At 38.5% G+C, this 26,557-nt stretch overlaps 1 protein-coding gene across 8 annotated transcripts in view; it reads left to right on the top strand.

The window, feature by feature from the left end:
* celf1 (cugbp, Elav-like family member 1) overlaps positions 1–26,210 on the top strand; it is a 34,633-nt gene extending 8,423 nt beyond the window's left edge. For 3 of the 8 annotated variants that reach the window (XM_088080482.1, XM_088080515.1, XM_088080644.1), the window contains 13 exons: positions 4,544–4,731; positions 5,290–5,372; positions 8,804–8,852; positions 10,015–10,149; positions 11,058–11,137; positions 11,937–12,098; positions 12,217–12,286; positions 12,881–13,003; positions 13,110–13,223; positions 13,803–13,988; positions 15,106–15,126; positions 15,529–15,672; positions 16,783–26,110. In XM_088080482.1, the coding sequence (XP_087936608.1) occupies positions 4,544–4,731; positions 5,290–5,372; positions 8,804–8,852; positions 10,015–10,149; positions 11,058–11,137; positions 11,937–12,098; positions 12,217–12,286; positions 12,881–13,003; positions 13,110–13,223; positions 13,803–13,988; positions 15,106–15,126; positions 15,529–15,672; positions 16,783–16,910 (1,483 nt within the window). In that variant the 3' untranslated portion in view covers positions 16,911–26,110. Of the gene's footprint in view, positions 1–4,543; positions 4,732–5,289; positions 5,373–8,803; positions 8,853–10,014; positions 10,150–11,057; positions 11,138–11,936; positions 12,099–12,216; positions 12,287–12,880; positions 13,004–13,109; positions 13,224–13,802; positions 13,989–15,105; positions 15,127–15,528; positions 15,673–16,782 lie in introns of all 8 variants that reach the window. The other 5 variants (XM_088080611.1, XM_088080637.1, XM_088080553.1 and 2 more) reach the window with 4 other exon arrangements.
* The last annotated feature ends 347 nt before the right edge of the window (positions 26,211–26,557 follow it).

Raw genomic sequence — 26,557 nt, 5'->3', positions numbered from 1 at the left:
CCCTCTCGGCTGCTGCTTCTGTTTGAGGTGCTGAAATAAATCTTACGTGCTGCTGCATTTAGTCGCAACAGCCTATAAATAAACTTCGCACTGGACTGTGGTTTGTTCCAGATCTGATGCTGCAAAACCGAACCGGCTCCAAACGACTGGCGAGATTGGGCCTTTTTTTGGAAACATACTCTTTATTGTCATGAACGCGTGCTGTCATGTTTTGTCGTGTGTGTGTGTATCTCCAGGAGGTAAGTGCTTGGTGAGGACGCAGAAAGTTAAAGAGAAAATCTCGAATTGTCATGTTAAAAATTGTCCTAAACCAAGAATTCATGAAATGGATTTCATTGCCCAGCTCTAAGGCCACGTAATGTGAAATCTTACAGTAGCGTGCTTGGAGCAGACGACCAAATAAAGAAATCCAGCACACATTGAGTATGATTACACAGACAGGAATTATCTGTTTATGAGGTTTATCACAGTTATGATCATGTTTGGGATATAGTGTTCACATTAGCACAGAGAAATTAGGTTATTGATGTTCCCCGTATACAAGCTGGTTTCTTTTGGAGTACTCCAGATAGCGTATGTGGGTTCTCATAAACAGAATATGGTGTTTACATACTCCAGCACATAAACAGGATACTCCAAAGACCTGCTTATGATCATGTTATTAATGAAAACACACCCACTAATGTCATACTTTATCCAGAATTTAAACAATTTATGGAAACGAGAGAGTTCAATAAGATAGGAAATCTGAAGTTCTTGCTCACAGAGATTACCTCTACATGTGTTTACCATTGTGTGATATTTAGGCCATGAGTAATATGAACCTCTGACACTGTAACACAATATACAAGACACAAAATATGGAAATGTGTAATGGGTCCTCTTTAAAAAGTCTAAATACAGATCAAAATAACTAAATTGTCTTTGTCTTTCGGGCATGTGTTTGACAGTGGAAGGGCTTACTCTCTGTGTGCTTTGTTGGATGTTATTTCTTTAGTTGAAACACTTAGTTTTGGTATTTTGTCTGTTGGTTGGCACAGGTTTTTAAAAATAAATTCTGCTTCATGTCAGACTTTAGGCCTGCAGACCTGTGGTGGTATGTAGCACAGGTTTGGGGTGAAAGGTGTGCCAGATCAGCAAAGTTTTTGTTGCTGTTGTAAAAGAGGTTGGACTGCTGCTGGCAGACGAACCAGGGGCCGTGTGGTATCAATTGGCATACAGCTGGTTTAAAGTAGGTTCAATAATGATTTTCATGAGGCATGTGAACATGGATCTTACTAATCTGATCAGAATAGGTTTAAAAACCCAAACAGATTAAACATAATCTATATAAACACCTCAATCATCTGAAATGGGCCCAAATTAATTAAAATTTCAGTCAGTTGCTGAGTGGGAGTTTAAACATTTTCATAAACCGATCCAAAGAAAACTAGTATCATGTAAATGATGAAGCTGATTCATCTCTGGCTGCGTTCTTTCTGTACAAGCTCCGTCCTCACGTAAGGGGACGTGACGATGTACGTTCCTCCATTTCAAGAAAATGGCGACTTCCATTGTTATCACGCTGTTGCTTGATTAAGTGCATCAAAACAAAAGATGATAAATATCGATTTTAGCCTCCAGACAAGACTCTTGAGTGGCCCTGTAACCATAGTAACTGACTCACTCCTGCCCAGGTGTGCGAGAGGAAAGGGAGAGAGCTGTGCTGCTGTCACAAGTTATCCGTTATTTATTTTTCACCGCGAGAAAATGCACTTGCAGTGTGAAAGTGTGTGAAAAGTGTCCATGTTGTTTATCTCATGGTCACTGCGAGAGTTGGCAGAAGTTACTATATTCATAATTTTTGTGCATCACACGACTGCTCAGTGCATGTAAGCACCAGATCGTATTTGAGGACATCCCATGTTAACAGCTGACCCAAAATCTTCATCAGATTGACTTTAATCAGACTGAGACAAAGTGCTTGTAGACGCAGCTGTTGATGGGTCTGTTGTCAGTGGGAGCATCTGTAAAACCACCTGATGCTCTACTCTGAAATTAGTGCTATTGTTTGAAGGAAAAGAGCGTAAAGTGAAGCACATCCACCGAGCTTGGCGCTTTGCTGCTCTGTCTGTGCCCAGAGTGCCCTCAGCTGCTCTGAGAGTGGTGCTCTGAATAACTGAATGGTGTATCCCAACAGTGCTCCAAATTTAGTCAGTGTGAACTCAAAGTGACTGTTTACATATACATCAGATTGTGTTGGTGAGAGGGAAAGAGATCTTTAAATTTGTAAATTAATCAGGTATTTCACTTTTTGAAAGACAGTTTTCTCACAAAACTGGGCAGTCTCTGCAGAATAAAGACACAAATACATTTCAAACTGGTGCTTAATCACCAGAGAAAACAGAGAAAAAAGGCTTCGGCATGTGGATCATGTAATGTTTGTCCGAAAAACAATATGGTGACAAACGGTAACATAATACAGTTAAACATTGTGCTAAAATATGTGTCTGAGAACATTTGAGGAGAGACATCGACGACTCAGTAACACAGTCTTGGTTCATATTTGATCAGAGAGAAACGGATGTTTGTGGTGGAGGCGATTGAACTAGAAAAATGAATTACAGTGTGTGTCAGGGGTCGACCGATATTGGTTTTTCAAGGCTGATAGCATTACTGATTATTATTACTCAATGAGACCAATAACCAATATTTGTAACCAATATGCATTTACAATAAAAATGAAAATCTTTCTGTCAAAATGTATAATTTGGACATATAACATAAAACATTGTTTAAATGCCTTTAGCAAATGAAAGCCAACAGAAAAATTCAGCACTATATACAGCAAGTCAAGTGAAAATTTAGTGAAGAGAAAATGAATAAATGAAAACATCTCTCTGAGGTTTTATAAAGTAAAAGTTCCTCCCATGCTGACATTTTCTTGGCACTTTTTCTTCAATTTATTTTATTGGTAATGATTAGAATAAAATGCATGTGGCATGGCACGCTTTGAGCAGGGAGATTTGAGCACTGATTAGATAGAGGGAAATTTACAGTAATTAACTTACACATACTGCCCACACTGTTATGATACAAAGCTGATTATAAATCTGCAAAGTATCCCTTTAATGGCAAAAGCGCAATAACCTTTGAATTTGAGGCAGAATATAACTAAGAGGCCTTGGTTGGATGATCTGAGTGGCGCAGAGGTGGTATCACGCAAGAGATTGGAAATGTATAAAGGTATAAACCATGTAGGGCCTTGTATGTGATAAGCAGTATCTTAAGGTCTATTCTTTAGTTTCTGTTGAGCCACTGATGGGATGCAAGGATTGATGTGATGTGGTTAGTTCAAGTTAACAGCCTGGCTGAAGAGTTTTGCACAAGTTGCAGGCGGGACAGGGCTGCGGGCTGGAAGTTAACAAAAGTCATGAAATACTTGAACTATGATTTTGCACTATGAGTGGACAATGTGATTCAACTATGCAAGTTTAAAGTTGAAGACCCAGGAAGTATCAAAGCATTGAAAGACTGTTTTCCAGTGGCAGACCAGTGTTTGAGGACGTGTAGTTGGGAAATGGTGCCTACGGCTGTTTCATGACACACCTTTTTAACCATCCTGCTATTTGGTCTGGCTGTAGCTTCATTCCCACTGCACAAAAAACCTGCCACCACCCGCTGACATCTGTCTTTTTAGTGCAATGAGAACGCGCACGATCGGCATTCATACCTGGGTCACATGACTCTGCAGTAGTCACAGGGATCTACCGCCTCCAGCTCCAATCGGCAACACTGAGGTGGACACACTTAATTTCAGATCCTTAACCGGTGAAATGCAGTGATGTTCTGTCACTAATTACTGCCCGTCTCCTCCTAAGCAGCTAAAACATCGATCCAAATACATGTGCACAGAGTTTGAAGACAGACTGAAAAAGCAAGGATGCAGGAGCAGGACAAGCAGCAATGTCTGTGTAGAAAAACTGCTTTTTGTGCAATTTTCAGCAGTGGAAAAACATTGAAAGGTGGCTACAAAACAAGCACACATGGAGCCTTAAAAGCTGTTGGAAACACAGCAATTACCTGGAAAAAAACCCACCACCATTTCTGTTGTTTGTTGGTCTTAAATTTTGGTCTGCAGCCCAGCAGGTGTCCCGCATATGTGACACACTATCCATCATCACCTCCACCTCAAGATGACAGACTCAGCTCATATGCTACGTCTTTTTAGAAATGCTGATATGATATGAATGAAACATACAAATATATTGTGTTCATGGTTTGCAAAACCTGCAATGTCAACACTTTCTTCTAGTGACTGGGCTGCATGACTTTGATAATGTGCATCGTAAAAATGAAGAAAATGAAGTGAATGACACTATCAGTGCATCTCTGTTGGTCTTCATATCTATATCTCAGTCTCTGCCACATTTGTTTCACTGAAAAATCTGCACCTGACGATCCTGCACGCTGTCGTTAAATTGTCGTATTTATGAATATGTTTACTGTTTATATACAGTAAACATATATTTCTAGCCCCCTAATGTGGTGTTTGTCTTTGCAGTGGTAAGAAGATGAATGGGTCTCTGGACCACCCCGACCAACCAGATGTTGATGCCATTAAGATGTTTGTGGGACAGATTCCGCGGTCCTGGTCCGAGGAGCAGCTTCGTGAACTTTTTGAGCCGTATGGAGCAGTTTATGAGATAAATGTTCTCCGAGACCGAAGCCAGAATCCCCCACAGAGCAAAGGTAAGCCTGCAGCAACACACAGAAAAATACTTTATTTGAATCTGTAGGAGTCTTATATATAGTTTTAAAAAATGTAGATTATTTTTCAGCTACAAAGAAACTAGGTGGACATACGATATTACTAGTGTGCCAAAAACTGTCTGTATAAAACAACTTTACTAACTTATTTGTTGGCATTTTTCAAAGAAATCCTCTGTTTAACTCTGACATAAAAATGATTGGCTTGTGTTTTTGTTATACATTACACTTGTAATTTAACAGAGTCTTTGTTTTTACACTAATATTATATCATGGCTGAAGTACAGCTGCATCCTTTTGCCCTAATAGTGTGTCATTGTTTCCTTCAGTGTGTCTGTGTGTTTCCGGTTATAGTTATGTTCTACTTTTAGTAACCAATATTATGATTATTAAGTTACATTATTAATAGTTTTTGGATTGATGAAGACCCCATAATAGCCTTTGTTAGTACTACCCAGCATAACTTACACATAGCGCAGGTTTTCCACCCCACATGTCCTGAGTCAGCTGTGTGACAGAAGGTGTCTTTATTCCCGGCAGGCTGCTGTTTTATAACATACTATACTCGCAAATCAGCCCTGGAAGCACAGAATGCTCTGCACAACATGAAGATTCTGCCAGGGGTAGGTGACAGACTCCTTAATCTGACCTTTCAATGCATGCTGGTTCATATTAAAACCTCAGACTTCTTCTCTGTGGGCAATAATCGCTGTAACGAAGGTGGGACGCATGAACTGTCTGAGCTGATACGGCAAACTGGTTTATTAAACTCTACTGCCGTCTTCTTCTTCTCCTCTTCTCTCTTTCTTTCTGTCTTGTACTAAAAGGCATAGTTCAAATCTTTTAAAGTAGGATGTGTGAGGTTTTTATCCAAAGTCAGTGTTGGAGAAGCAGGTAGAAGCTAAACAATGTCCTGCTGTGGACCAAGCCGCCAGGAAGTGCGCCAGGCTCTGAGGCAAATTTTACATAGAGATAAATTACTGAATACATTTTTTATGAGCGTCAAAACCCAGAGAAACGACTCATTTCACCATTTATGTTTAAGCCATCCAGTTCAGTAATATTGGAAAGTCTAAAAGAGGTGCAAGATTCAATTTTTTAGACTGCCAGTCAAGCTAGCGAGGCACTAAACTGGAAGTCGGTTTACCCGCTTGAGTACACTCGGCTGCGCTCAGCTGCCGCGAGTCTCCAGTACGCTGCTCTATGGGCCTGTAGATCTGAGTATTTCACACAGTTCTACATCTGAAAAAAGAGCTTTTTCTACTTCATGCACTAATGAGCAGCTCTCATAGGAATGAACGAGGCCCTGCCTCCAACACTGTATCCAGACTTCCTATAATACATCCATGCTGTGGGCGGGGTCAGCAATAAGGTGTATTTTAGCCACCCCAAAAAAAAAAAAAAAATCAATATCAGTTTAAGTTTACGCCAATTTAAAAATATAGTCACTGCTAGACTATTAGACAGCAATTTTCCTTAAAGCCAGACTCCACTTAGAAAAACAATGATTTAATATACGGTAAGGGGTGTATTATGTTAACTGGCTTTTTTTCCGAAGGCGGAGGGGACGCTGGATGGTGAGACTGCCGTAGGCATTATGAACGCGCATATAGAAGCTTCATGTTCTCATCGAGACAAAGTATTGCAGCGTCAGTGAATATTGTTCCATTTGGCCACTGGCATCCATTGTATCATCAGCTGGAGTCCACAGTTCAGACAGCACAGGACACAGTCTCACTGTGAATGTCTCTGTTACAGCAAAGCCCTGGACTCACAACGAGTGGGCTAAAGGGATATATAACATATGAGTGCAGTAAATTCAATAAAAACAACTATTTAGCAGTAATGGCTGTCAAAAGTTATAAATAGCAACACAATCAGTAAAAAGGCTGAAAAAAGATTAAATAGCAAACAAATCTGCAACTAGTGACAATAAAAACAATAAACAACGATCATGTCTGTGAGCCAAAGCAGGAGCACTGTACAGTAACTATACTATCTAGCACACACTTAAAATGATCTACAGACACATTTCTATTTTCAATACCTCCTGTAACTTATTCCATATGTTTGATGCAAAAAAGAAACCTAAAAGCTTATTCACCATCTGAGGAGTTTTAAGGGATAAAAATTCCTGTCAGCGTGTGTTATGAGAGGTGGATCTATTTTTTTTTAATCTCTCCTGAGAATCTGTTTTTTCTTCCATACAAAATGCCATCAAAACTGCTGTCATCCCAAAAAACTGCACCCCAGCCTGCAGCGATAGAGCCGAGCCGTTGTTCCTCCAGCGGCTAATTAGACATGGAAACCAGCTGGGTTTTTTTTAGGGACATCGCTGCTTTCCCTGCTGCAGTAGTGCCCCCTAAAACAGTTTTGTTTTGTTTTTTTAGCCAAAACTTTTTTTTTTCCTACCATGGCCAAGTGTTTATGTGCCTAAACTTAACCCGACCTTAACCACAGCATTATTGAAACGTTAACTTTCGATTTAACCGCTACACAATTTTAAACAAAAATCCGTGGTTTGCAGAAATGTACAATGCCGACATTGTTTCCAGCAATTAGGTTATCGCCTTTGAATTGTCCCTTTTCATGTATCAACATTTGCTATGGCCAATATAGGCATTGCTCAAAAAGGCTATTTTTTTTTTTTTTACTGTTTTTTTTCCTCTCATAATCATATATTGCTTAATATTAAAGATGGTCTCAGCATAATAAATGTTTAATGATGAGTGTTACAGTAATTCAAAAATCAAATTCCACCACTTTAAGGTATGTTAGAGTATATATATTTCTGTTTGTCAAAATTCAATTCTCTATGTCCAAATTGTTCACATCATGGTTAGAAAGTGTTTGTGTACATGGTGGTGGGGTTTGCTCTTTTCAACACATAACATGTAGAGCTTATCTTAATTATCTGTCTTTCTGTGTGTGTGTGTGTGTGTGTGTGTGTGTGTGTGTGTGTGTGTGTGTGTGTGTGTGCGTGTGTGTGATCTCTCTCGTTCTCTGTTTAGACACAAATGACAAATATGTGTGTAACAAAATTAAAAACAGCAGTGATACTTTAGAGGCTGTTTCAAGTAAAAGTAGAGGATGGGCCGGTTTGAAATTTCATCACGTGATGATGTGATTATTTTTTAATGTCGTGTTCTTGCATGCAGTCGGATTTGAGATGCATCTCTAAAAATAGCAGTGTGTCTTTTTTGACTGAAAAATAATTGTCTGTTCTATCTGCATGAACACATTATGGATGCTTTTAAAGTAATGGGAAACAATTGTAATCTTAATTATGAATGGAGGAAAAAAATGTTCTTTTTGAAGTAAATTGTGCAGCTCTAGTTTGGGCTGAGGTCAAAGCACGCATTGAATGACAAACTCAAAACCATTTAAAGTCTTAATGATAATAAAGAAATAGTTACTGTGATGTAGTTGGGCGGTTTCTGCAAGTGCAATTATAATATCATGTTTTCATGTTGCATGCATTTTAACCAAACAGCTTATGGAGGTAGGTCTGCAACGAACGGTCATTCATTTTCCATTTATCTATAAAATGTCCAAAAAAAAAAGTTACAAAAAAAATCATCTTAATTTGCCAGAGCCGAAAGTGACATCTTCCAACCAGCAGTCAAAAACCTAAAGACAGATGTTCTTCATTTACTATCATAAATGACAAAGAATAGCATTCAATTCTCACATTTTATAAGATGGAACCAGCAAGTCTGTGACATTTTTCATGAAAAATGACTGAAACGATGAATCAATTATTATTTTTTTCATAATGACTTATCAATGCAGCTCTTTAAGAAGCACTGATATGATTTAAAAATTGAAAAACATATAAGTTAGTAACAGATAGTGAGCCAAAAAAAGGTGTATGCAGCAGTATTACAGGTGGCCTTCTTCATACTGTGACTCTTCTTACCAGTTCACCCCAATGACGATGCTAACCTCTGAAACTAACATGAATCTCTGCTGACATTTCTTAAATGCATCACAGAACACAGATGTGCATATTTCATCAGTGTGAGTCCTAACGTGTGATTGTTGTCTTGTTCAGATGCACCACCCGATCCAGATGAAACCAGCTGACAGTGAGAAAAACAATGGTAAGGATTTTCTGTCATTTTCATCCACCTTCTCTGGGTTAATACCCTGTCTAATGATGGTTATAGCTTTGACAAAGCTTATTGCTGTCAACAGTCATAATTATATAATGTGTCAGTGTAATTAGACCAGTGAAATGACATAATTAGCTGTGACCCGTCAGGAACTGGTACCAATTTAGGACTGGTTCTCAATACTGTTAATATCCTGTTTCAGTGTCTGTATGGACAGCTCTCTGACGCTGAGCGTGTTGCACGTGACAAAAAATGTGCATATTTTATAAATAATTTCATAAACTTTGAACCATAAATCATAGCTCCTTGATTTTTATTTTTTTTCCTGCTGGAAGCTAGCGACTATGCTGCTCTAATGCTGCTCTCAAAGCTTCCCAACCTTAGTCCACTCTGTGTAGTGTAGATCAGTGATGTGGTCGTCTTTCGCGTTGCAGACAGAAACTGCTTTAAAGAGCGGCATCAGTAATGCAGCATGCAAAAATTTGGAAAAAAAAGTGTTTGGACTTTTTTTTTGAAGAAATGTATATAGTTTTTAAATATGGAGCACTGAAACTGACAAAATCAAACATAAATAAATGTGTCAATAAATAAATGAAAATGTCAAAAATGTTTTATTTATGTTGTATTTATTTAATTTTACATTTAATGTATTAATGTATTCATTTTCATATTTATTTGATCATTTATTTATGCATTATTTTCCACGTTGCGTAAAAAATCCTATTTATTGAATGTCCCAATTTATAATCCATTTTACATATTTATTTAATTTTAAATGTATTTATTTATTTGTGTAATTATTTTCCTCCCTCTACATTTATTTCCTCAAACATATTAACCTCCTTTTTCCTTTTCTTCATGCATTTCCACCTCATTACACAAATGAGGGGGGCTGGCACATTTTTCACACAATACATTCAGGTGGACCAAAAATGGTCAAAAATAAATCGGAGCTCGTCGTTTTAATGACAGACTTGAAACATTTTTAAACTTATTACTTAACACAGCATCCCTTTGTTTACATAATGAAATAAATAAGAGCCACACTGAAACAGTTAAACTTCGTTGTTTGTGCATGTTTACTGTTGTTTTGCACCATTTACGTTGACACAGCGCAGGTGTGTTTGATGTTGTGTTGTGCTGAATACAGCAGTGGAGGACAGGAAGCTGTTCATCGGGATGATCTCCAAGAAATGTAACGAGAACGACATCCGACTCATGTTCTCACCGTACGGACAGATAGAGGAGTGCCGGATACTAAGAGGACCTGACGGACTCAGCCGGGGTGAGACCTTAAACACACACACACACACACACACACACATGATATATTTATATTTATATAATTTATTTGATGAGGACAATGCGATTAAACGCAGTACAACTTCGGCCTGCCAGAAACTAGCTGCACTAACCGAAGCCTCACATATAGAGATTATAGCTATTGGTAGTTTCCAACTCCTGTCCCTAGTTAGGCTTTTAGTAAAGAAAAAGATTTTAAAAAAAGAAGACGATATCAAGGTTACATACAATAGAGTGCATTCAATATTTTTTACATCAAGATACATAGAAATACAATATATATATATATATATATATATATATATATATATATATATATATATATATATATATATAAAATAAAAAGAAAGCAAAAATATTAATAAATCTTAATAAATATTAACATTATATACAGTTACAACACTCAGTGACAAGACATTATAAAAGAGATAAAAATGCTCACATCTCTTTTGCTCTTTTGTTAAAAATCTTAATATCTCGTGTAAATTTTATTCAGGTCGGTAGTGTGTTCCACAGTTTAGAGCCTTTTAAAGAAAAGGCTCACTGCCCCAAGGAGGTCTTACGATGTGCAATTTTACAATTGCCGTTTGAATATACTCGAGGTATTGCGGCTTGTTCCACGTGCGATATATGGTGACTTTATCGCCAAATTGTAGTATAAATTATCACTCTGTTTTTATGAGCAATTTGGTTTCTTTCGCTCTCTTCTGCGGCTCTCTGCCTCCCACAGACACACTCACAGAGCACAGCTTTTGCAGAGCTCCAGACTGTCACTATTAAGTCACATTTTGCGACCACAGAGCACCAGAGCATAGTAGTGATATATGAGCTGGGGAGCTGTCTGTTTGTTGCCCGCTCACATCACACTCACATTGTGTTTCTCTCTTTCAGGTTGCGCATTTGTGACATTCACAGCGAGACAAATGGCGCAGTCAGCCATTAAGTCCATGCACCAGTCCCAGACCATGGAGGTGAGCTTTGACTTTCCCACTAAAACCAGCATGTAGTGATATAAAACTGTGGCCCAAATCTCAAACTTGGTGGATTATATTGTTTCCACTATTGAAATAATACAGTGAATCATGATTAAAAGCAGCAGGAAAAAAAAATCTAAATATTTGACTTGTTCTTAAGTTGCAAGTTAACCCTTTGAAACCTGGATCAACATCACTTTTCTTGTGCTGCGTTCAGATGCCTTCACAAGTATTTAAAACTTCAAAATCTGAGCAAAAAGGTTTGCTTTCTTTAGAAAACACAGAAAAATGTCCTTTCTTTTGTTTCTTTCAGTAGATTTTCTAAGGCCTATTACAGTGTGATGTATGTGATTGGAGATTGGGGGTAGTGCTGTGTATTGTTTTGTTTGTTGTTTTCTATGTTAAAAATCAAAAAGTTGATAAGAAAAAAATGGCAATGAGCAACTTGGCAAGAACTTGTCACAAGAAAATGTCACAAAAAAAAACTTTATTCATCATTATTATAGTTATATATTCATACAACATATTTTACAGGATTATTATTATTTATAGTAACTTTATCAGGTAATTTCCTCTTTTTTATTTTTTTTCTTTGTTTTCCTTTTGTTTATTAGGTAATCTCTTGTACTTTTTTTTTTTTGGTCATATCTTCTTAAGTTGCCCAATATCTTCCCATGTTTTTAAAGAAATCAGGTCAGCATGCTCAGGTTTCAAAGGGTTAATAATGCTTTGATCAGTGTTTGTATCAGCACATTAAGCTGTCAGAGTACGAAACATTTCCTCTTTCTGTGTTCAGGGCTGCTCGTCCCCCATCGTGGTGAAGTTCGCAGACACTCAGAAGGACAAGGAGCAGAAGCGCATGGCCCAACAGCTGCAGCAGCAGATGCAGCAGCTCAGCGCTGCTTCCATGTGGGGGAACCTCACCGGGCTCAACAGCCTGGGCCCTCAGTACCTCGCAGTGAGTGTCTGTTTGTGCAAAATGTAATCATTAGCCTGTCGACGAAGCAGTTTCCTCAGTTTAAACTTCCCCGTCACTTCCACTTTAGCATGTTGTTTCTCATTTCTCCTGGTTTTAGCTTTACTTACAGTTGCTGCAGCAGTCGGCCTCTACGGGGAACGCACTCAACAACCTGCACCCTGTTTCAGGTACACACACACACACACATATACACACACACACACACACACACGTGTTAACCCTCTGAAACCTGGAGCAACAACACTTTTCTAATGTTGTGTTCAGACATCTCTCACAAGTATTTAAACCTTTGAACCCTGAGCAAATTGGTGTTTTGTTGTTGGTTTGTTTTTCAAAAACATGGAAAAAAAGAAAATGTTCCACAAATTGCAAGAAATAAGGAAATTTAGATTTTTTTTAAAGGAAAATATTAAGGGAAAAAAGGGAGAAAAGCTTAGGAAAAACTATATATATTTTTTATAATTACATATTTAAAATTATTTTTCCTTTCCTATATTTCCTTCTTCCCATGTTTTTGAAAGAAATCAGGACAATTTTCTCAGATTTCAAGGGGTTAACAGACCGTGAAATATCATGCAATTATTTAAAATTCAGATTTCAATATGTGAGTATTTTGTTGGCTGAATGGTATTCTCACTTGCGGCACGCTCCAGGAGCTAAAATGTCCTTAGAAACTGTATATTTGTATTGTTTTAATGTACAGTAGTGTCAGAAAAAGATGTGAGTAAAGCCTTAAACTTACCTGTGTGTGTGTCTGTTAGGTCTTAATGCCATGCAGAATCTGGCTGCTTTAGCGGCAGCAGCAACCGCCACACAGGCCACGCCCACAGGCTCCAGCGCCATGACAACATCTAGTAGCCCACTCAGTGCACTAACAAGCTCAGGTAACAAAAATTACAACCACAGCACTGTTTCACTTCAGCTTCAGCTTTGTGTGATATTTTGCGGTTGTGTTTGTTACAACATTAACAGTAAATGTTCTCTGAGCAGGCTCCTCTCCGACCTCCAGCAGTAACTCATCAGTGAACCCCATGGCGTCTCTGGGGGCCCTGCAGTCTCTGGCTGCTGGGGCCGGAGCCGGACTCAACATGGGCTCCCTGGCAGGTACTGACACCTGCACTTCCACTGACTAATCACCGAAAGGCAGTTTAATGTAAATTTCGGTCTTTTTTCGTTTGTTTTCTTTTTGCATTTCATGTTAAGTGTCTTTGCATGCTTAATAAGTGCTATAAAAGTCCAATAAATCATTATTATTTTTTATATTGTTATCATTTTTATAAAGAATTACAAAGCCAACGAGGTTGTCTCGTTTAATTAATATAATTTAGATTATATTAGATTAACTTTATTAATCCCAAAGGAAATTAAAGGGCCAAGCAGTTCATAGTGAAAAAATAACAACAAGACAATAAAAACAAGCTAAAAAACAACAAACAGATGAAAAATATAACCCTAGAAAATACTAAAGGGCTAAAATCTAAAAATAAAAAAAACGCCTTATTCCTGTGCAAATTAGCCCAGTTATGTTTAAAGTGCGAGGAGTTAAAAAGTCCTATTGCCGTTGAAAGAAAGTACTTCCTAAGGCGTTCCTTGCTGCGTCTTTGAATGTATTTTACAACTGTTATTATGTTGAACTCACTTTGAGTGAGTAGATTTATTCACATTTATGTTCCTCTGATGCAGGCATGGCGGCCCTGAACGGCAGCCTCGGCTCCGGCGGTCTGTCTAACGGCTCAGGAAACACCATGGAGGCGCTGAGCCAGGCCTACTCGGGCATCCAGCAGTACGCTGCTGCCGCCCTCCCCAGCCTGTACAACCAGAGCCTGCTGTCCCAGCAGAGCGTCTCAGCTGCGGGCAGCCAAAAGGAAGGTGGGTAGAAAGAAGCAGACGACATGGGGTTAATACAGATTTAGTGACTGGGGGTGGTTAAAGGAATGTAAAGAGGCGCTGGAGGCTATTAGCTACTGTCTGTTTACTGTCTACAGCTGTCTGAGCATGCTGCAAAGTGTTCCTTTCTGTAGTCAAAATGACCAAACAAATATTTCTCGGGCTGCAGGCTCAAAAGTCAGCCTCTTTAACAGGCTGCGATATCCAGAAAAAAGTATTGGGACTGTTTGTTTCTGCAAATCTCAGATATCTTATATTTACACAAAAATATATAGCTGTGCGGTTAACTTTAGGCAAAAAAAGGAAATATTTAGAAATATTTTGGCTTAAAATACCCAGTTTTGGGGGCACAATACCTACTGGAAAGATTGATGGGTTTTTACAATACAGCCATGCTTTTTGGGCCTGAAAATATCTGGAAAACCACAGACAAGTTGCTAAAAAACACCTACATGTTGGGCCTGAAATACAGACGGAAAATCACAGATGGATCAATACAGAGTATCCATGTTTGGAGCCTGAAAATATGATGGAAAACCACTGACAGGTCACTTCAAAACAGCTATATTTGGACCCTGAAAAGTAGATGTGAAACACAGACAGGTTTGCTTCAAAACAGGCCATTTAGAGCTTGAAAAGCTGATAGAAATATGCAGACATGTTGCTACAAAACATATAGGTTCCGATTCTGAAAAGTCACTGTACAAAAACAGACAATTCACTACAAAACAGCCACGTTTAAAGCCTAAAAAGTCATTGGAAAAACACAGACAGGTTACTATAAAAGACCCAGATTTGGAGCCTTTTGAAATGTGGATATGATACGTATGAAACATGCAAATGTAACGTATTCATGGATTGCAGAAATGTACATTGTGAAACTTTTCTTCTGGCAGCTGGTCTGTCCAAAGACTCGGTCTGCAGATAAGAGAAAGCTAACAGGAACAACTGGGTACAAGCATACTCGAAGCTTGACTCCTAACTTGATAAGAATTACTGTTGTGGGCGGGTTGGTAGAGTTGTGTGTGTTGTGTGTGCTGTGTGTGTCGATCTCAACTTCTGCTAAGGATTCTGTCTTGTTTTAAATCTGCTGCGTCAGCCAGCGACAGTCGCAGCACCGGTAAGACACCATCACCTTCTCCCCGACGTCGCCTCAGATAATCAACACTTCCACTTTTTAACAAACTCCAGACCATAGCAGGAGGCCTCTCCTTGTTTGTGTGTTAGCCCTTCTGAATACTCTGATTTTATTTATGCATTTTAGAATTGATTTCTTACATGATACCACAGAGACGCCCAGAAGTCATGTGGTGGAGAAAATATTAATGTGGAAATGAATTTGGCAAACCACGGCTGAGTAATCCGTGTGCTCGGTTTATAATCTGCACGCCAACAGTTCATTACTTTTCCTCAACATCATCATGAATCTGATTTCCACATCAATTTATTGAGTTATAAATTGTTGAAATATCATTACATTTATTGTTTGTGTGGTTGGTGAAACTGATTTATTGGTCTGCAGGTCCCGAAGGTGCCAACTTGTTCATCTATCACCTGCCCCAGGAGTTTGGAGACCAGGACCTGCTCCAGATGTTCATGCCCTTTGGAAATGTCATCTCTGCTAAAGTCTTCATTGACAAACAGACAAACCTCAGCAAGTGTTTTGGTGAGTTCATGCAAATTACTTTAGAAAACACCTCATCACGCTGTCAATCTGTTTATTACCCAATCTGAGTTGGATGTGTGACTCAGGATATTTTTAAAATTGCCAGAACAAAATAACAAAATAACAGTGGTTCAGCCAGTTTCCATAAATCAAACTGGTTTAAGCTCGTACCCGGGTCCAGACAGACAAAACAGGAAATCGACCCAACTCTATTATCCACAAATGCCTGGGAAGTGTGTTTTTAACCCTTAGTGCCCGCTCTAAAATTACACACACTTGTATCACTATTCACACAAAATGCATTTTTCAAAATCAAGCAGCTACATTGACTGTGACAGGTCACCTAGTGGAAATAGCATGTATTTCCTCCATATGCCAAATATGGTCAAAATGACCTCATCAGGTGGAAAATAGTCAAAATGACAAATTCAGAGTCAAAAGCCCAGAATGACACCCAGAAATAATACAAGTCCTGTTTTTCTGCTCTGATGGCTGTGGGATCAAAAATGTCAGTTTGAATGGGTTTCAATGGAGCATTTTTGGACCTGAACAGTCTGAATGTAACTATTTAGTTTCCACAGTGTATTTTAGACTTATTGTAGGAGCTGAGCTGCAAATTCACTGATTACACTCAGATACACAATCTGGACTACATTTAGGACACATGCATCAACACAGACACACACTTATCAAAAAAAAGAAGAATGAGAAGCACATAAAACTTTATCAGACTTGCCTCTTCCCCATTTTTGTCGGTGCTGCGTCCGGACCAGAAGAGGTGGGCGCAGATACTATTTAGTTTCCACAGTGTATTTTAGACTTATTGTAGGAGCTGAGCTGCAAATTCACTGATTACACTCAGATACACAATCATGCCAAAATGTATTCCATATGCATGAACACAGACAAAGTTATCAAAAAATAAAGAATTAAAAGCACATAAAATGCACCAAGAAGGGGTTAATCATGTATTGCTTTATAGCCCACTCAAATAAATGAATGAAAATAGAGTAAAATGTGATGGAAAAGTTTAGAAAATTCATTGGTAAAAATGTGTGTTTTAGTCTTGTGTTTCCATTTTTAAGTCCAGTGTTTGTGTTTCTCTCTCAGGCTTTGTGAGCTACGACAACCCCGTGTCGTCACAGGCCGCCATCCAGTCGATGAATGGTTTCCAGATCGGCATGAAGCGGCTGAAGGTGCAGCTGAAGCGCTCAAAGAACGACAGCAAGCCTTACTGAAGGTGCCGCGGCACTGCAGACTTAGTTAGGCAGGGCGGTGTCATGGTAAGTGGAGTATGAATAACGAGACTGGTCCGCTCAGAAACTTGTCTATGCATTACAGGGTGACGTCTGCTGCGCTGCCTCTCCCGGACACGATAACGTGTCCGGGGGCAACGAGTCCCGTGAAGTTTTCATGCTAGACTGGATTCTTCCTGTGTTACGTTGTGGTTCATGCACTTTGTTTTCCTTTTGACGAATCAGAGAAACAGGTGTATTTTCTTTTAAGTTGAAACGTTATCAGTTTGCTGTGGTACATAATACACATATGAGTTGATTGTTAGGACGTGTTGCACATTGACAGTCAGGTCAGATAGGTGCCAAATCCATTTTGTTTTTACTCCGTGTTCACCTCCTTCCCCGCCTGCACCACCCTGCACCTCCCACAGCCAGCAGCTGGAACACACAGTTTGATTAGGAAACATTAACATCGTTAACAGGTTTTTATTTTACATTTCTACAAACCCAAACGGGTGGTGTTCGCTGCTCTCGTATCGGATTATCTGTATTTTCTCTTGTATGTGAAATACACCGACATTAGTCAAAGAAGCTTTGTTCAAAAGGAGGAGCTCCGCCGAAACATGCAGCCGGCATTTAGACTTTTCTGTCCTCATTCTGTAAAACGTGTGAGTGTGTTTGTGTGTGTGTTCATTGTGAGGGCAGAGTCTAGATCAGTGTGAACAGTTTTTCCTCTGTGGTGTTTCCGCTCTGAACTAACCTGCTGCTGAGAGACGGACCAGCCCGTTCTCGTCCCCAGGCCGTCAAATACCGACGTCCCTCGATGTGTAAACTCACTTTCATGGCAACTGACGGGGTATAAAAAACAAGGAAGTCTTCGCTTAAAAACTGTACTGTTGCATGAAGTACAAACACAACTGAGACATACTACTTTTTTTTTATAACACCTGACCTCGAACTTTGACCCTTTTGCTCGTATATCTGTCGCAGTCCACTGTCTGAAATTTAAGGTCAAAAAAACGTGTGTGATTTGGATCGAAGCAGATCTTAACATTATCATTTAACCCTTTGAAACTGGCTTGATTTCCTTACAAAACATCGGAATGATCAGTTTAAAAAAATTGCCCCAAACATTTGCAAAACAAAAATTGTAAAAAGTACAAGAAAATCTCCTAAAAATTTGAGAGCGATAAAACAGAGAAGAACAGGTAAAAAAATGAAAAAAGCGCTTAAAAATTATAATAAATCTGTAAAATAAATTTAAATATCCAATTATAAGAACTATAAATATTTTTTTGGGACATTTTCCCCTTGCCTTTTTACAAATAATTTTCTAAATCTACTAATTTCTCACAATTTGAAGAACACTACTTGCCAGCTTGCTGATTGCCTTTTTACCCATTTTTTTCCAAAAGACATTTAACCAGTTTGCTCAGATTTTAAAAAGTTTAATTACCTGTGAAAAGTTTTTGAAAGTAGCCCAAGAAAAGTGATGTCAGTACAGGTTTCAAAGGGTTAAAGTTACCTTGGAGATACACAATGTAACTCGACGAGTTCGTCAGAGACGGAGCTCGCCCCGAAGAGCTCTGCTAATTTTACTTTACAATGTGTGTAGTTTAAACTTTTATGTTATTACTGCGTACATTGTATACTCCAACATATTCATGAGTAAAATTACATTTGCATTTTTATAGTTATGTCCACAGACTATATAAAGATGGACAATGCATCCCCACTTAGCCCCGCAATGCTTAAGTGAAGCGAAAATATCCCGGATACGGACGCTGCCATCTTTAGCTGATGATGTCATTCGGAGCCAGAGTCTGTGCAGTAGCGATATCTGGTGGCATAGTTCCCGCCAAAACACCCGTCCGACCAATTGTGAGCATCCTCATTGAACGCAAGTGTACGTGTTGGCTGTCACAGCTGTCAATCATGGCGAAATAACCCCTTTTGCATAATTAAATAACTCATTAAAACTGAACTTTTCATAAAAAGCAGCAGTTGAATAAACACCAGCGGGATGAGAGCTACCTTCAGTGACAGAAAACGTCTTTGGGAAAAAAGTATTTGGCGTGAACTTTGAGTTTTTAGTTTGGCGTATGTCTCATTCACTAACATGGAGGGGCGGGCTTTATGACCTATACTACAGTCAGACACCAGGGGGCGATACAGACTGAAAAGCTGCACTTTGGGGGAGCTGTCACATTGTCCATCTTTATATATAATCAATTATAATAATAAATAATAAACTTTATTTTTAGACCACTTTTCATTTCTTCACAATGATAAATGTAACACAAAAAGCATGATTAGACAATGAAAAGACAGGCGAAGATAAACATGATTTTAAAGTCAAAGGAAAAAGTACAGAGATCAGAAAAAAGTAAGAAGGAGAGAACTGATATTAATCACTAGAATTACATTCATTATAAGTCAGACTAGATAGGTTTTCAGCTGTCGTTTAAAAAAAGTTCACATAAACAGTCTAAGCTTATGACACTTCGTCAGTTATCTTTAGGGCTTCAGTCGTTGCCATGGTAATTGAGTTTCTAAATCAGGATGCTTCTGGGTTTTTGGGGGTTTTGAAATTGAGGTATTTACTTTCCTTAACCCAAAACAGAAGCTTTTTTTCATTAACATTAACCGCCTGTTACAGTGTGTTCCAGCTGTGTGTCGGGTTGATTTTCACGTTAAATTACGTGACGAAGCGTCAGTATTTGGCTTCCTGAGAATGAGAGCGGCTGCGTTGGTGAACAGTTTTGCTCTAAACTCTGTGGTGCGACGGGACGGCCGCCTGTTTCCACAGACGACACATCGCTGCTTGTTTGTCGTGACTCGTCCGAGCGTTTCAGGTGTTGCACGGCTTCGTCTCATCACGCGGCGTCAGGCGGACGGCCGCACACCTGTGTGTGGGTTTGTTTTGTACTTTGCTTTCTGTATGAAGTGGATATTTTACCTCCGTGTTCAGTGTGCTCTTTGCATTTATTATTTATCCGAAGACACATTTCTAAAATTACACGTCAGTCTAGACGTATAAACTCAGCATGTTTTGGCGGTGCTCCTCCGGTGCGGTTGCACTCTGGGTGACAGGTCAGAGGTCAGAGGTCAGAGGTCCGGCTGATGTGGCTGTGAAGATGTCAGCTAATACTAGAAATACTGTGAAGTTTGGCGATAAAAACGACGTGTCGCAGGCTCGTTCTGCTCATCCCAATATCTAAGAGTCTGTCGGATGCAGATGAAATGCTCTGTCCGAAACATCTCGTGGTTTTAGCTCGTTTCCACCTTGAATCCAGGTGCGTTTTGTTTAAATTCATCACCGTCGCTCAGCTGCTGTCCTGCGAGCGGGCGGCTGGCTCACCTACGGAGGGCTACACCACTGTGTCTCTCACTGAATATCTTCTCTGATTGGAGAATTCATATAAATGTCAAAATTGCTCGAGGCGAACCTGTTAGTTGCTTAGACTTGCAAGAAATTATGTTTTTTTTTTTTTAATAGAACTAGGAAGCAAGACAATTGTTGAGATGTATATTTAAACTATTATGCCTTTTCTATTTTTATATAGGTTTTATACTTCCCCTGTGTGTCGGGGAACTATTTATTGCCTAAATTATTTATCTGAATTGAAATTATTTTGAAAGACAAATGTAAAGTCCAACAATTTGATCTCCTGCTGTGTGTCCTCTCCTCGCCTGTTTTTCGTTGAAGTGTACTTTGTGTCAGTGTGGCATGGACTGTGTGTCGGATCCATCAGAGAACCCCCCTCTCTGTCATTCATGCCTTCATCTGAATAAATCACTCATTTTACAAAAACACAGGAGGCATAGTTTATTCCACACGTCCGTCTCAGCACGTGTCTGTTGGTCCTGTCTTTGTGTTTGAAGAAACAGCCATCGTGTGGAAACTTTAAAACCAGGCGAAGTACGGCGAGTGTTTGAAAACCGACTCCAGGCCCGAGTCCAAAGGTTGAGTAAAAGTGTGTGTGACGGTGCAACAGCGAAACTGAAATTACGTCAGAGAAAAGTCACCATGTTTTGTGTGATATTGCATGTTAGCACCGCAGTGTTTGAGGTTTATTGTTTACAAGCGTTCATGCTGCTGCACGAAAATTGAGATTATATATCAGAGACCGTATAGTCGCACACGTTCATGTTTATGCGTTAGGGGTCGACCAGTATTGTTTTTTCAGGTCAGAAATCGAATATTAGTAGTTAATGAGACGATAACCGATATTTAGAACCGAAACATTAAATCTTTCTGTCAGTATTCAGAATTTGGAATATGACAAACTCCAACACAAACCTTTGTTTAAATGCCTTAAAATTGTTTAAATGCAAATGTTTAATCAATATTGAAACACTAAATACAGGTTCCCAGCGACTTTTTATAAAGTCAAGTGAAAAGTTAAATTTAAATTAAAAATGAATAAATAAATAAAAATCCCTGTGTTTTTACAAAGTAAAGTTCCTCCCATGCTGACACTTTCGTTGCACTTTTTATTAATTTATTTCATCAGCGATCGTTACAATAAAATACAGATACAGATAATCGGCAAAATGCCAAATATCGGCCCCAGTAATCTACCAGGCCGATAATCTGTCGACCCCTAATTTGCGTGTGTGTACACAGATAAGCTGCCTGAAGTCAAGTTTACAGGGATAGTTTGAATTTTTGGTTGTATGAGGTACTTATCCATCGTCGGGGAATTACGTCACGTTCACACTGGACGCAGAAACGTAAAAAAATATATTAATCGTCGCCTGGCTGCTCAAACCAGAGGTGAATTTCTCCTCTGCTCTTTTTTAATCACATGGGGAGCTCTGTCTCTGCTTGCTTGTGTGTCTCTGGCTGTGTGTCTGAGTGTGTGTGTAGCCTGTTTACGCCACCTGTTGAAGGCGGGAATATCACTCCGTTATGCCGCCTCGCTGTTCTGTATATAACGTCTGATAACGGAAAGGGGAGACGGAGTGGTAAGACGTACTTATGCAACTTGATAAAAAAGTTTTTACCATCGAGAGCGTGACTTTTGCCCGCTGTGTTTGTGCGTTTATGACATCAAGTCGGCGACTACTATTACCTCCGAATTTCCCGAGCGTTAAAGTCGTCATCGTGATTATTCCGATATTACATCAATGCTGCATTGAAATGGCACTTGTTTTGCCGACGTCTTGCACCGCACTGATACCGCGACGTAAGGACTTGTTTCGTAAAAGTTCTCAAACTGTCCTGCGGTGGAGACGCGGCGTTATGTTTCTGTGTCTGTGTCCTGCATGTCCTCACTGATTCTGCATTTTATTCAGGCTGTCATACATGTGTGTTGTTGTGTCCCCCGTCAGTCCCTGTTAGCATGTCCTCCCTCTGTCCCCGACACGAGACGGGTTTCCATTAACCCTCAAATTGCGCAAATTTAAAATTGCAAATATAAAATATGACTAATAGAAGCATGTCAATTTCGAAAAAAAAGTTTTTACGCTCGCATGAGGAGGTGTTTCAGGCAATTTGAAAAAACGATATTTCAAAAAACTGCAATGGAAACTCTTTTTTTGCTTTTCTCGGTCACGTACGGGGCTCGCCTCTCCATTATCGCTCACATCCAACACAATGTTATGGTAACGTTTTCAGCTGTAAGTTTTATTTTAGTTCCCAGAACGTTCTTCTTAAAGTTCGGGTAACATTCTCTATAAACATCAAAAAATGTTTATTTTTTTAAATTGTAAACACATCACATCACATCACATTTTGATTTTAAAAAACGTTCTGTAATTTCAGTCCTCAATAACATGTTCTGAATGTTGCTTTGAGAATGTTCTTCCTTTGTTCTCATGTAACGTTGTGGGAACATTTTATAAAAAGTTTCTATTATCTGTCACCGCCAAACGTCACCAAAACATCTTCATAATGTTGCAGTCAAAACGTTTCATTTAACCATACAGGCACATAATTTGAAATGATAAACGTTCTTTAAACATTAGATTAAAATGTTTCTTTAAAACGTTTTTGCAACTTGTAGAAAACGTTAGCCAATGTTGTAGGAAATAATGAAATAATAATGTGTTGGAAACAATGCCGGCGAGTGTGGTGGCTGTATTAGAAACACAGGTGCACCGCAAAAAATTCGAACATTGTGGAAAAACTTGGTAGTATATTCTGGACTCATTACACAAACCAAAATGTTCATTTTTCTGTTTTATTTCGATAATACGGCCTACGGTTAGAAAAAAGTAAAAATAAAAATAAAAAAAGGGAAAAACATGATTTAAAATATCAGAAACGTCCAACTCAAAACTACAGAGGAGCCGAGGGCGACTGTGAATGAACGCTGTTGTTTTGTTTTGAATGATTTTAGGAAATTTTGTAATAATGTGAGATAGTGGATTTCTGATTCTCATGAGCTGTAAGACGTAATCATCAAAATTAAAACAAAAAAAGCCTTGAAATATTTTTGATTTACGTATAATGAATATACAATATATGAATTTTTTAAATGACATTACTGAGAAAATTGAACTTTTCACGATATTCTGATGTTTTGATTCACCGCCATGTTTCCTCACACAACGTCACAGTGCAGTCGTGTTTTATCGACATTTAGAAAAATATCGCAGAAGTTTTGCGCGGATCCGTAATGGAAACCCGCCTGCAGACGGTTCTGGTGTCGGGACGGTAACGGAGGCCGCACACTCGGATGATCATTTCCTGTTGTGTGTCTCCTGTTTGTTCTCCATCAGTTTAACTTCGGGTTTGTCTCCCTGTTGTGTTTTTCTTTTTGTTTTCTCTAGATCTCTTCCTGTTTGCCCTAGCATGTTGATGTGGCGTCACAGTTCATCGTCCAGTCCTTGTCCTCTGCGCTTCTCTGATGCTTCCAATTTTTCTCCATTGACCCCCATTGATTATTACCAGGAGGTTTTTGTTTCCCACGTGTCCTCTTGTGCTGCCAGCAGGGGCGCTAGAAAGACTGCCCCCCCCCCCCACCCCCAACCCCGAAACACGTTTAGAAAACTTCCATTCAGATTATTACGAACAAAAAAAAGAGATATATTTTTCTAGAACGTACTCATCACTAGAGATTTTTGCAAAAATTCAGTTTGACACGAGTTTGTTTTTATCTCCCGTGTTGCGGAGCAGTCCTCCCAGTGCCCCCTCCCTCTGGTTTGTTGTGTTTTTCGTGTGAAAGCAGCTAATCGGTGTTTTGTGTGTGTGTGTGTGTGTGTGTGTCCTAAGTTAGAAAAACTTTTCAAACAGGTTGGTGTTGTTAGATATTAGAGGGTTCATTTTAGGCTAGCTACGATTCATCCGTGGAGTTCCTTTTTTGAGTGATGTCGTGAGAAAGTAACAAATCGTTCTCACTCTCAAGTCGTCAGATAGCGACGTTTTGTCGAGCTCCGTCGAGTCTTACGGCGATGCACGGGGCAGCCGTTAGCGTCTCTGTGCGACACGCAGCTAAAACACATGAACATGTGACGAAGGCAATGAGCAACAAAAACAAAAAATACCCCCCAAAAATGTGTGTAAATAAGTACAAAAATTATAACAATAATTACCATAAAATTAGTAGAAATAAATCGACAAATATTTAAGTAAATAAGTAAATTTAAGAAAAGGAAATGAGACGAAAAAACCCTTATTATTTTTTAACCTAATTTCTAATGTCATTTTCTAAATTACTCATTTCTTGCAAATATCAAATATGCAAATATGTGGTTATTAACCCTTTGAAACCTGAGCAAGCGGGCTCGATTTTTTTTGAGAATGTGACGACGGCAATGAGCAACAAAAGGAGAAATGACCCCCAAAATAGCAAGAAATAAGTAAAAAGTATAATAAAATTACCTTAAAATTAGTAGAAATAAATAAATTAATAAATAAATGTGCATTTATTTATTTAAGTAAGTAAGAAAATGAAAAAAGGAAATGACCTGGACACTTTAAAAAAGAATTTTGTGGCATAATTTTTAATATTTAATAATTCCAATTTACTTAAAGTTAAGTTTTTCCAGTTTTTCTCTTTTTCCCTGAACTCTTTAAAATCAATTTTCTAAATCAACTAATTTCTTGCAAATATCTCCTTTGTGTCTGATAGCCACGCAGCTAAAACACATTAACCCTTTGAAACCTGAGCAAATGGGTTTGATGTTTTTTAACGTGAAGACGGCAATAAGCAACAAAAGAAGAAATGACCCAAAATAATTATTATTATTTAAAAAAAACAAGAAAATTTTCTGAAAATTGGTAGAAATAAATAAATGAATAAATAAATAAAAATTCCGCTGGCTCTTTAAAAAAATATTTTCTAAATCTTCTTATTTCTTGCAAATTGTGGAACATTCCTCATCAAGTTGCTCTTTGCCTTTTTATTCATGTTTTTGAAAGAAATCACAAAAATTTGTTTTGGATTCAAAGGTTTAACGGCGTCTGAAAGCAGCACCGGGAAAAGTGACGTCGCTCCAGCTTTTAGTTTTGGATTTCAGACACCTTAAAAGATAAAATCAGGAGTTCAAGTTTAAGCGCACGACATCCTGAGAGTGTTTTTCTGTCAGAAAGCCGGATTCAGCGGGCGAGCCGCCGCCGCTGCGGTCAGTTAGTTTGCGTTGTTGTGCTTTTTGGTGAATCCAAATTAACCGTTTTAAACGTCAAAGTTTAAACAAACGGCGACAAAGTGTCGCTGTTTGACCTCCTGGGAATGAGAACGTGCTGAGTAACATTTTTTTGTCATTTAGTGTGAAATTTGACTTTAAACCTGTCGACTGACCTCCGCAAGCACATCATGCTGTTCTGCTCGTTTTTTGGGTTTTTTTAGTTTTCTTTGTGTATGTTTGGGGAGAATCAGACAGAATCCACAGAGGGGAGACTTTTGTCACAGTATATTTAGTATGCATGTTTTTTTTAATATATATATATATATATATATATAAATATATATAAAGTGTATCTGCACTGAAATTCTTGGCAAAATGTGATCTAGTTTGTGTTAAGTTAATGATGAATAAACTGGTGCCAAATGTTTTGCACAATCAGCATTTTCCCCTTTTTATTGGCTCTACTGGTCAGACTGGTCGGAGGAGCAGAGCGTGATGATGCAGCCGGAGGCGTCACGTGCAAAACGACGCGCTGAAAAGTTCATTCAGGCTCGATGTGAAGTTGGCTGGTTGCAACATTAAATTAACCCTTTGAAACCTGAGTAAATAAGCTTTTTTTTTTTTTTTTCAAAAACAAGGAAAGAAGGTAATGAGCAAGAAGTGATGCAAAATAGCACAAAAGTAGTGTTTTAAAAAATGACTAAAAAAGCGCAACAAAAAAGGAAAGCTAAAAAGAAAGAAAAGACCTAAAATGCTTAAGAAACTAATTCTGTATCATAGTTTTAACCCTTTGAAACGTGAGCAAATTTGCTTGATTTTAATTCAAGAGCACATAAAGCAGGCAATCAGCAAATTAATAAATGACCCCAAATTAACAAGAAATTATTGGAAATTATGAAAAATGGAAATTACCTGAAAATAACCAAACAAAAAAAAAAAAAGTAAAAAACCAAAAAACAGGAAATAAATTGAAAAAAGTCCAAAATAATAATAAAAATTTTGACTATGAATATAGTTTTCTTGGTATTTTTCCTTTCTTATTAAAATGTTTTCCAATAATTCACTCTCTTTTC

This window comes from Plectropomus leopardus, chromosome 1 (genome assembly GCF_026936395.1).
Source record: "Plectropomus leopardus strain MGB_pleo_1.0 chromosome 1, ASM2693639v1, whole genome shotgun sequence".
Lineage (NCBI taxonomy): Eukaryota > Metazoa > Chordata > Actinopteri > Perciformes > Serranidae > Plectropomus > Plectropomus leopardus.
Note: the sequence above shows the minus strand (reverse complement) of the source record. Positions and strands in the feature narration are given on the sequence as shown.